This window comes from Chrysemys picta, chromosome 1, assembly GCF_011386835.1.
Source record: "Chrysemys picta bellii isolate R12L10 chromosome 1, ASM1138683v2, whole genome shotgun sequence".
NCBI classification, from domain to species: Eukaryota; Metazoa; Chordata; order Testudines; family Emydidae; genus Chrysemys; species Chrysemys picta.
The window spans coordinates 256648674-256660941 of record NC_088791.1 but is presented as its reverse complement, the minus strand read 5'-3'; the positions used below and the strand labels follow the sequence as shown (position 1 = coordinate 256660941).

General features: G+C 42.0%; 1 protein-coding gene across 20 annotated transcripts in view; it reads right to left on the bottom strand.

The window, feature by feature from the left end:
• The window catches only part of DOCK9 (dedicator of cytokinesis 9), a 319065-nt gene that overhangs the window by 120645 nt on the left and 186152 nt on the right, over positions 1-12268 (bottom strand). For all 20 annotated transcript variants that reach the window (XR_010600573.1, XM_065592481.1, XM_065592546.1 and 17 more), the window contains exons 24-27: positions 8307-8422; positions 8056-8125; positions 7823-7948; positions 7525-7596 (exon numbers count right to left, since the gene is read on the bottom strand). Coding sequence is in view for 19 of the 20 variants with exons in the window: in XM_065592481.1 (XP_065448553.1) it covers positions 7525-7596; positions 7823-7948; positions 8056-8125; positions 8307-8422 (384 nt within the window). In the remaining variant the exon portion in view is untranslated. The remainder of the gene's footprint in view (positions 1-7524; positions 7597-7822; positions 7949-8055; positions 8126-8306; positions 8423-12268) is intronic.

The window sequence follows — 12268 nt, the reverse complement described above, 5'->3', positions numbered from 1 at the left end:
ATGGTTGGCTTACTCTGCCTGTATCTCTGACCTCCCTGTTCTTGGAAGGACCTTCTAGCTGGTTCCAACTATTTAAAGGTGTCTTCAGTACTCAGACCTCCTGTTTTATGTTACTCTTGGCAGAAGACTAGAATTAATTTTAAAAGTATGTTTTCATCATGCCCCCTTTAAGTAGTCAGTTCCCTTCCCTTCTTTGTTTATGCTTATTACTTTAAAAAACCTGGACCCTTCAAATTCACAAATTTCTTCAGGAAGACAGGAGAGGAAAATCTGATTGTCTGTAAAGAGAGCATACCTTCTGACAAACAAACAGATTCCAGTTTCCTATTACAATGCATGGGCTGGCATGTTGGTGTAACAGCGCCCCCTCTAGCTAGGCAGAGCATTGCACCTGAGTTCGCTCAGTCTGGCGGAGCTGTCGGTCAGTTCCTCGTGCCCAGGGGGTCTGAAAATCCTCCTCCATTCTTAAGTTTCTCAGGTTGTTTGCGGGGGAACCCAGGCCTGCCCACTCCAGTGGGTTCCAGCTCAGGGCCCTTAAACTAGAGAGGCAGAATCAGGACTCAACAACTCCAGCCGTGCCCTGAGCAACTTCCTACCTACTCTGGTTTCTGTAGGCTTTTCAGCCTGTTGATCCAGTCAGCCCTTCTCAAGGTGCTGTCTCTGAGCAGCTGGCAGGAGTTCCCTTGTCCAGCCTGCTTGCTCCTCTGGCAACAACCCTGTTTCCCAGCTCTTTTATTCTCCCAGCTGTTGTGAGGCTGCCAATCAACACTGGCCAGCAGTACCTGCATTAACCCCCGGTTGCTAGGCCAGCATGGGATATATATACACACCCTACTCCTGAGGGAATTATGCACCAACAAATTAAAAATTATGCACACAATATTTTAAAATTCTGCAAATTTTATTTGCCAATAAATAAATGTGGCTGTAGCATGGCAGTGGGGCAGACGCCACTGGCTGCATTGAGGTGGGAGATCATCCTGAAGTCCCCACCTCCCCCAGTACAGAGACTCGGCAGTGAGGCTGCACCTGACCCTGACACAGTGCAAGGGCTGAGAGAGTCAGCAGAGCCCAAGATGAGAGGCAGCCTCCGAGCTGGGCAGCTCTGCGTTTGCAGAAATGAGGAGGGAGGGGGCAGTGGCACCTAACCCTGTGTGCCCCGCCCAATGCCTCGCCTCTGTTTGGGGGGCAATCCTCCCCCCAAACTGCACTCATGCCCTCCCCCCCCAGGCTTCCCTGCCGTTTTCCGCAGGCAAAAGCAGGAAATTTGTGTGTGTGTGTGGGGGTGGGATGTGCGTTTTCTGCTGCAGGCGCACAGTCCCACAGAATCCCCCCAGGCGTACAATCACTGACATGCACGCATGCCCAGTCCCCCTCCCCCATCTCGGAGGTTGCTCCAGGCATGCTGGAACAAACCCGCTGCCTGGGCAGAGGCACGTGTTCCCTGGCAGATTTTTTTTGCATTTTTCTGCGTGAGGACACAGAAAAATGCAAGTCATATGAATTCTGCACCCCCGCATCAGCGCAGAATCCCTCCAAGAGCAATACTTGAGGACACAATGTATTACATTCTCTTGAGACAGGTCTCCCACGAACATTGTCCTAGACATAGTACATAAGGCACCCAATGTGGATCCATAAAGAAAAACAACTCATTCCCTTCCATATCATTCCCTCTGTTGCTGCTTAGATTCCACAGGTTATAGATATACACAGAAAACATCACCAACTATTGGAGGGTATCAAAAGAGTCTGGTTTTATCTAGCAGTAAAACTAACATTTCATCCCTTGCTAGAGGAAATTTCAATATCGTCGGATATTTCAACCCCACCACTTGGAGGCAAACCAATAATGTAACAGAAAAGGGTATTCTATCCTTATTCTAATCCACAATAACACTTTAAAGACATATGAGAAATAGCAGTAAAAGTCTGGCCTTCAAACATATCTATTTTGGGAATACTACAAATCAATCAATGTTACCAATTTCACAATGTAATCTATGTTTGTTAAAACATAAGAAAAATTAGGCAATATGCCAGAACTGAATCAAAGAAAGCCATGGTTAAAAAAAAAAAAAAAAAAGTCCAGAGGTACTTAAAATAAATAGAACTAGCATTTAAGGTTCTTACTTATCATACAATAGAGGAACAATATTAAGCAAAGTATAAAATGTATATCTCAAAGTACATCTCAAGTAGGCAGTGAGGATATCAATAAGTGGTAGAGATCTCGTGGCTCCCTCCTACATATGTTATTGAGCGACTTAGAAGATATGTTCTTAAGAATTAGCCTTAGTCCTCAATATTAAGTTATGTCTATACTAAAGACCTTACAGTGGCACAGCTGTACCGCTGCAGCTGCACTGCTGTAAGGTCTCCCATGCCGGCATAATTAAACCACTCCCCAATGAGCAGCGGTATCTATGTTAGCGGAAGAGCATAAGAAATAATGTTTGACATAATGCTTCCACCCCGTCACTTCTATCAGTGAAACTTATGTCAGTCAGGGGTGTGTTTTTACCGACAAAAGTGCTACTGTAGACATAGCTTGTTTGTTTCAACCAGAATTGTTTATATTGGGGCACACCAACCAAGAGATCTCAATGAGCCACAAAAACATGGCTTCTTACAAGCCTCACTGGTAGCAAAATATCCAGTGCTAAAACACCTACAGCTTTCAGAACAGAAAATTGGTACAGTGAATTTAATGATATTGCAGCTGTGTATAGCATGTAAGAGACAGGAAAAAGGCAAAAAAAAATCTGTTTGCATTGTTCTTTTCTCTCGGAGTCCTTTAATAACATAAATAGATTGGCTCTTCAGGGGACAGACTGTGTTTTTGCAATGTCTAGCATAACAAGATCCTGATCCTGCCTGTTTTGCCTCTGGTCTCTATCATAGTATACACATGCAACAATATAATAAGGAATGGTGATGTGTACAGGTGAGCCTAGTGGCCAAACGACTGTTTAGACTGATATAATTGCTATGATAATCTTCTGGCTCTGTATGATACTTTTCTGTTTGATGTGCTATGTTCTGCTGTGTGTCATTTTTCCCTCTTTTCTTATGGTTTGTTTCTCTTTTCTTCATGCTACTGCTCTTTCCTCAGAGTTTTATTACAACAAAGCAATGAGCAAAAGTAAAACATTCCTCTATATCACATACCTACTTCTGGTATCAGAGGGGTAGCCGTGTTAGTCTGAATCTGTAAAAATCAACAGAGGGTCCTGTGGCACCTTTAAGACTAACAGAAGTATTGGGAGCATAAGCTTTCGTGGGTAAGAACCTCACTTCCTCAGATGCAAGGCCTCACTTGTGCCACAGGACCCTCTGTTGCTTTATACCTACTTCTATATTTTTTCTTACAGTACTGGAGTGCCAGCTCTGCCGTCATTAAGGACAAGACCAGCTTTCTGTGTAAAGCTTGACTCTTAAGTGCTATAAAATCCACACGGTTACTTGGATTGCCTTCAAATTTGGCATACCTCATCAGGGTGTGGGGTTCTGTTACTGATCCAACTGTGGAGCCATTTGATCAAGGGATTTCCAAGATACAGTCCTTGGACAAAAACAGCTTTTCTAAAGATTGAAATATTTTTGCAACTTTTTTTGTGCACAGATAGAGATCAAACTAGGGATCAGATCATTGCATCAGAGTCTCAAATGCTCGAGAGGTACCCCAACATAGTGCATGCCACCCACTAGCCCTCTGGAGGAAATCAAATTACAATGTTATTAGCCAAAGAGTTTGCTTTTCCTGTTAGGCGGGCACTAAGCAGTTTTAAGGCTCACATGCTAAATGGATTACACTGTGCATGTGCAGAGACAATGGTTAATGGGGTTGAAAGCTTGCTATGACTCAGAGGACCCTAATAGCTCAAGAGGGAATGTTACAGTCACTGAACCTGAGCAACATCCAGACGAGGCAGAAATCTGAAGTTTAAAAAGGGAGGCATGTTGCTCAAATCTGCTTCTGTCAAAGGGTGTTTCCTCTTTGGGGGAAATATAATCTGAGTACAGCAGAATATTCAGTAGCCAATGAAACTATTTTAAAAACAAAATAATGTACACATGCACATTCTTGCGGGGATGAGAGGGTGATTAATGGTGATTAACAATAGGTGACAATAGGGTTAAGAGAGTCTGGGGTGCAGCAAGGGGAGGGGTGATTATGGTTAAGGGATGGGTGACCAGGAGTGGGAGATGGCCAGCTGATGGGAATGGATGGGAGCTTGGTGAAGCGGGAGGAGAGGGTGGACACTGGGAAGGGGGACATGGGGATGAGTGACAGGAGGTGAATAGGGGTAGGGGCTCCTGTCAGCCCGACATTGTCCTCTCCTGTGTGTGCGCCAGGATCGGGGGGATCTGAGCAAATTTTCCTACCTTCAACTGTGTGTCCAAGAATTTTGCTGGGAGGTGGGGTGCTGCCCATCTACTGCGGTCTGACCACCTTCCTCCCGCCCTATCCCCCCTCTTGTGTGAAAGGTTCTGTGGTGTCCCTTGCTCTTCTGGGGTTACCTGAGCCCCTCTCCCTATTCTACCATGTGAGCTGGGACCTGGGGGTGCTTGCCCTTTCCCTGCTCCTCATGTGAGCCAGGAACTGCGAACGCCCTTCCCACTGGGTGGAGAGATGAGAACATGCATACTGGGATCATGAGCCAAAAATACGTTTCTGACACTGGGGTAAGGAGTTGAGAATCGGCATGCTTGATGGATCTCACAGACTATCCAGCACTGGACTGGGGAGGTTGGAGGAGGAGGGGAACAACTACTGACATGAATGGAGGAGTTCACACATCTCAGAGCTATTGTTCTGGGCTGTATTTATCTCCATGGGGTGTTCTCATTCAGCTGAGACCATCATATTCACACCTCTCAGAATCTCCTATATTTGCAGGGATTATCTTTTGCTGCAGACCCCCATGTAGCTAAGCATTTGATGATGATTAATTTAATAAATAGTATAGCAGAGCTCTGCTGAAGTTAAGATTGAGAATATGTTCTCTGTTTAAAGAACGATTCTTCTAAGTGTTCTACCATCCACATGTGTACCTGGATTGTCTTGATAGTTACTGTGTCACTATGGGGCCACAGGGTACAGTTAGTGATTCAAATTTAGGGTAATTTGAGTAAGAGGTACCTGAGATACAGCCCCCCTCCTTCCTTCCAAAACAAAAGCTTTTCTTCAAAGTTCACAGATTCTACCTTTTTGTGTGTATTTTGTATGTGTGCGTGCGCGCACACACATGTTGTGCATCTGGCTTATAAAATATAAATTGCTTAATTGGACCGGAAGGGGAGGGTGAGCTGGGTGGCTGGGAGAGTACATGTTGTGAGGAATAATGGGGGAAGGAGGGAGGCATAACAGTCATCAATCACAAGCTTAAATTTACTGTAACCACTATGTAATACAACTGTCAAGCTCTCAGGACACAGACCATGTCTAAGATTTCTCTCAATAGGTTATTACCGGTAGCAACTACACACTTCAAACATTTCAAAGCACATCCATTATCCCCATTCTACTGCAACAAACTGTACGAGGGAAGACGGAGCACTTGGGACTCATACAGCAAATGTGTGACCTAGCGGGTACAACAGTGGACTAGGTCTTGGAAAACCTGGGTTCTATTCCTGGCTTTGCCACTAGCCCGCTAGAGGACTTGGGCCAAGTCACTTCACCTCTTTGTGCCACACCGTGTACAAGGGGGATAATGAGGTTTCCCTCCTTGCGATCTACTGATGAAAAGTGCTTTGTAAGAATTAGGTATTATTAACATTATCTGTTCATAACAGTGTCTGAAGTGCACATCTATAGGATAATTGAAAACTGCCTAACTCCTACCAAAAGCATTTATATTTTTGTTTACAAAACCAGAAAATTAAATGGCAAAAAAACTTAGTTAATCCAGAGTTAAGTTTGCCTGGCGATAGCTTGTGCCCTTCCAGAACACATTGATCAGAAAAACTTGTGAAAACTAGGAAATACAGAGTTAAGGTATGCATCCACACACCCCTAACTCTGCCCTCTTTGACTGATGCCCCAACACACCTATAACACATACTCATATTCTGCCTTTGCCCTGTACAGAACAAGAACTACTTACACTTCTACACTGAGGCTACTCCACAGAAAGAACACATCTGCTAAATTTTACAAGTCCTTCAATCACTTTTACACCACCTTTACCCTTATGTACACAATGACATCTCAGGGCCTGGCTACACTTGCGAGTTACAGCGCAATAAAGGAGCCCTGGGCGCACTAGCTCACTACCCGTCCACACTGACAAGGCACGTAGAGCGCTCTGACTCCGCTGCTACAGCGCTGCTGGTACTCCACCTCAGCGAAAGGAATAATGTTTGCTGCACTTTGGCTACAACGCCTGGGCATCAGTATGAACTAGGTGTTGCGTTACTGCGCTCTGATTGGCCTCTGGAAACGTCCCATAATCCCCTTAAGTCAAGTGGCCACTCTTGTTATTGTTTTGAACTCCTGTAGGAATGCAGAAATGCCCTTTTGAAGCTCCGTTTCTAACAGCCAGCATGCAAGCCGTTACTGTGGTATGCTGTGTGTGAAAGAGAGAGAGAGAGGCGGGGGGGGGGGAGCAGGAGGTCTGCTGCTCTCTGAACTTACAAGACAGCATGCTGACATGCTCTCAGCCCCCTAAAACCCACTCTCTCTCCCCCCACATACACACACCACACTCCCGGTCACACTCCACCCCCATTTTAAAAGCACGTTGCAGTAACTTGGATGCTGGGATAGCTGCCCATAATGCACCACTCCCAATGCCACTGTAAGTGCCACAAATTGGTCCATGTCACTGCGCTTGAAGCTGCAGTGTGGACAGATTGCAGTGCTTTCCCTACTGTGCCCTACGAAAGCTGGTTTAACTCAAAGCACTCTACATCTGCAAGTGTAGCCATGCCCTAAGACTATACTTTCACTTACACCTTATTAGTGTGGTCTGAGTTTAATCTCCCACCTAATTTCTACACAATCCAATGCTGAAATGAGGCATACTGGATCTCTCACAGTAGCATGCACCTTTCCTTTGATCACACACACAGGGGTCAGGGAGAGGGCCTCACACACATCCCAGAGAGACACGTTCCCCTCGATTGTCTCGTATCACAATTACAACTCTTCCAAGCCTCTCTATTTTTCTACTATTCACTACAGCTACACCTAACACAGTGAATGCAGCTGGAGTGCATGCAAATAATCATCAGTGGCTCTTACCAGCTTCAGGGAGGCAAAGTTAAGTTTGCACAGATGTGTACCTTTAACTCTATTTCCTGGTTTTCACAAGTTTGAGTTTTGCTGAACTCAGTGTTCTGGAAGGGCACAAACTATTGCCAGACATCCTTAACTCTGGGTTAACAAAGTTTTTAGCTATTTAATTTAACTCTAGTTAGTGTTCTTATATACAGCAAAAACATGTAATAAAAACTGATGAAGGGGGAGACTGTGCTATAAAAAGCTCTTAATGGTCTAAATATAAGTCTACATACCTTTATTTTAGCGTTTTCTATCAAATGCTGAGCCATTGATTTTATCAGAACTTCAAAGAAAAACCACGAATACTGAAAAGAAAACCAAATTATTGCATTATATAAAACTGCAAAACTAGTCTAAAATTTCCAAAACTAAATTAGTCTTTTTACAGCCAATGACAACCTGGATACAATTAGCTATTTACAACATCTGCTAGGAAAGAGATGACATTGTTTCTTAACAGTTCAGTTCTGAGGATTAGGCTCTGCTTTATTAGAAACAAGAAGGAAAAAGTAAAAGTTTTTCAACAAATACCTTAAGTAGCTTGTTGCTTGTAAGAAAGTCAGCAGATGGTTTAAGAATTGTTGTCATGGATTTGGTCAGTTCTTCATGTACAGTCTTATATTCAGAAGCAATATAAGGCTCAGCTTTATAAGCATACTTGCAGGAAAAAGGAAACAGAAGGTAAAGTGCAATTTAAATAAATGCAACTGACTATTTTTAATGGGATTATTTTTAAAAAAGCAAACATATTTTATTTTGTATACCTTGACATATGACCTCAAATAGCTATCCAATCCTTCTTCGTGGCACTGTGCAACAATATGTATAATAACCCTAAAAAAAGATAGAAACCAACAACAAACATAAAACTGCAGAAAAAAATTATGTTCTGCTGTCATAAAAATGTGTACTTTGACTACAGATCAGTTCATTTCTGCAACTTACTACCACATGGAGAAATCTGAGGCACAAACCATTAATCATTTAAACACACTGGACCACTTAAATTCTTTACCTTGTCACATTGACTGTAACTTCCTCTTGAGTAGTTCTAGTGAGAACTCTAAACAATTGGTTTAGAATTGTAGGCAGGAAAGCTATCATCACATGGCCCTCCATAGCATGAAGACTCTAAGAGAAAGAAATAGAGTAGTAATATTACTTCCTTGTAATCAAGCCATTTAATGTTATTTTCAAAACTCCTCTACAATCTACTTAGAAAAAGAACTTTCCCCTTCAAGAAAGGGGGAAAAGGAGGATCTGGGAAATTATAGACCAGTCAGCCTAACTTCGATACCTGGAAAGATACTGGAACAAATTATTAATCAATTTGTTCAAATCTGGAGAACAAGGTGATAAGTAATAGCAAACATAGATCCAACTTAATTTCCTTCTTTGATAGGATTACTGGCCCAGTGGAAAAGAGGGAAGCAGTAGGAATGATATAACTGGACTACAGTAAGGCTTTTGACACAGTCACACATGACAATCTTATAAGCAAACTAAGGAAATGTGGTCTAGATTAGATTACTATAAAGTGGATTCAAAACTGATTAAAAGACTGAACTCAAAGAGTAGTTAACAACGGTTTGCCATCAAAGTGGGAGGACATATCAAGTGGAGTTACACCGTGGTCTTTCCTGGGTCCAGTACTATTAAATATTTCCATTCACAACTTGGATGATGGAGTGGAAAGTATGCTTATAAAGCTTGCAGATTACACCAAGACAGGAAGTGTTGCAAGCACTACGGAGGACAGGATTAGAATTCAAAATGATCTTGATAAATTGGAAAATTGGTTTTAAAATCAGTAAGATAAATTTCAATAAAGGCAAGTGAAAAGTACTACACTTAAAGAAAAAATCAAATGCACAAATACAAAGTGGAGAATATCTGGTTAGGCAGCAATACTACAGAAAGGATCTGGGGGTTATGGTGGATCACAAATTGAATATGACTCAACAGTATGATGCTGTTACAAAAAAGGTAAATGTCATTCTGAGATGCATTAACAGGAGTGTTGTATACAAGACATGGGGTGGGGGATTAATTGTTCCACTCTAATCAGCACTGATGAAGCCTCAGCTGAAGTACTGTGTCCAGTTTTGGACACCACACTCAAGAACAAATTGGAAAGAGTCCAGAAGAGAGCAACAGTAATGATAAGAGTTTTAAAAAATGAGCCCAGTAAGGAAAGGTTGAAGGAACTAGGCAAGTTTATTGTCGAGAACTGAAGGCTTCTCTAGACTAAAGAGAAGAGCGGGACATAACAGTTTTCAAATATGTAAAAGGGTTTTAGAAAGAGGATAATCACCTGTTCTACGGAAAAGAAGTAATAGGCTTAATTTGCAGCAAGAGAGATTTAGGTTGCATATTAGGAAAAAAATTTTAACTATAAGGGTAGTTAAAAACTAGAACAGGTTACCTAGGGATGCTATGGAATCCCTGTCAGAGGTTTTAAAGAACAGGTTAGACAAACACCTGTCAGGGATGATGTAGATATACTTTATCTTGCCTGAGTGCAAAGGGGTGGATTAGATGACCTCTTTAGGTCTCTTCCAGCCGTATGTTTCTATGATTCAATCCTTTGCACTGTACAGTACTAATTAGCTATCTGAAAGACAACTGTATGAAAGGGGATGGAGAATACTTTTTGACATATGAAAGTTTCAATTTTGTGGAAATTACAGTGTTATAGTCAGGAATAGTAGGCATAAAATTTAGATTTGGTTAAATAAAAGGATTTTAGAACTTCTCATTCATAATTTTTTGCTTCCATATAGGGTCATTTAAGGTGTCAAGAAACTTTATCTCTGCATTCCATCCTGAGGTGATATGTACCCAGTCAATATGGGAATAGTTGAAATCCCCCATTATTATTGAGTTTTTTTATTTTAATAGTCTCTCTAATCTCCCTGAGCATTTCACAGTCACTATCACCATCCTGGTCAGGTGGTCGGTAATTTATCCCTACTGCTATATTCTTATTATTCAAGCATGGAATTACTATCCATAGAGATTCTATAGTACAGTTTGGTTCATTAAAGATTTTTACTTCATTTGATTCTATGCTTTCTTTCACATATAGTGCCACTCCGCCACCAGCACGATCTGTTCTATCCTTCCAATATATTTTGTACCCTGGTATTACTGTGTCCCATTGATTATCCTCATTCCACCAAGTTTCTGTGATGCCCATTATATCAATATCCTCATTTAATACAAGGCACTCTAGTTCACCCATCTTATTATTTAGACTTCTAACATTGGTATATAAGCACTTTAAAAGCTTGTCACTTTTTAGCTGTCTCCCATTACATGATGGAATTGAATAAGACTGTTTTTCATTTGACTGTTTCTCATCAGATCCTACCTGTATTTCATCTTCCATACTCTCCTCCTTACTAGGACACAGAGCAGGGGTCGGCAACCTTCAGCACACAGCCCATCAGGGTAATCCCCTGGGAGACCACAATACGTGTTTACATTGACCGCCTGCAGGCATGGCCCCCCGCAGCTCCCAGTGGCCGCAATTCGCCATTCCTGGACAATGGGAGCTGCGGGAAGCCGCGGGCTGTGGCGTGATGGCCACCACACATTTCCCTCAGCTGGATGTTCTCCTTATCTGAGGCTTTCATCTTCCTCAACAGCACAGAGGCTGTCAGACTGGGGATGGGACCGTTCTACTGTGTCCCGGAAAGTCTCATCTATGTACCTCTCTGTCTCCCTTAGCTCTTCAATTCAGCCACCCTGGTCTCCAAAGTCCATACATGGTCTCTGAAGGCCAGGAGCTCCTTGCACTGAATGAACACATACCCCACCTGCCCATAGGGCAGGCAATCACACATGCTGCATTGTGTGCAATAAACTATAATAAAGTGCACTAGAGAACCTTTAGTACACACCAGCAGGGTCTACATGGACCAGTCAATGCAGTGTTACTCGAACCTCAGTGGTTCAGGAGCCAAATTAGCGATCAACATTACCCAAAAGAGCCACAGTAGTGTGAGTTCATTGTTTCATTTACTATTTATGTTATATATTCATATTTAAACAGTATGACGGGGAAATATATATAATTTTCACAGCAAAATGACTGAACAAGTATTATTTTGTCAATTACAATTGGTTAATAACATGGTAAAAGCATCCTGACTGGTTAATAACTTAGATTGGTTAATAATTAAATCACACAGTGTTTTAATAACGTGCTGCAAAGAACCACAGGAGACACATTAAAGAGCATCTTGCGGCTTAAGAGCCACGTTCTGAGTATCACTGAGTTAATGCATACACGTTACTGGAATTCAGAAATCACACCCTGTAGTCCGCATTACTGCTCCACGTAGACAAGCCCTTAGATACAAAAAACTATCTCTGTTCCCCCACCCCCGGGCAGCGTTTACTGACTGGATAAACATTGTTTTCATTTATTTTGTATCACAGTGTTTTATTGGTGATTACTGGTTAAAACTGAAAATTGAAAGCGCTATATATTAAATAGAATAATACTTGTGTATTTATTTGGCACTTGGCATTTGATGATTTAAAAATAATTTCAGGAAAGAAGGATGGTTTTGTGGTTAATGCACTACACTCTGACACAGAAGAGCTGGCTTCAATTCTCAGCTTTTCCAGACTTTCTGCATGACATTGGGCAAGTCACATCATCTGTGTGTCTCAGCTACATATTTAAAATGTACATAATACTATTTCCTTTCTTCCACCCTTTCGAAGTCTTGCTTATTTGGACTATAAATTCTTTAGAACAGGGATAATGTCTTACTGTGTGTATGCACAGTGCCCAGGCACAATGAAGACCTAATCTCAGTTGTAGCTTTGAGAGTAAAGTAACAGATGATATATACCTTACAAACATCCATTAATTTAGCCTTACTACATTTCTGTGATGCAGACAGTCATCCTCTGTGAAGCACAAGGAGACTAAGGTGACTTGTACAAGTCACACAGAAAATT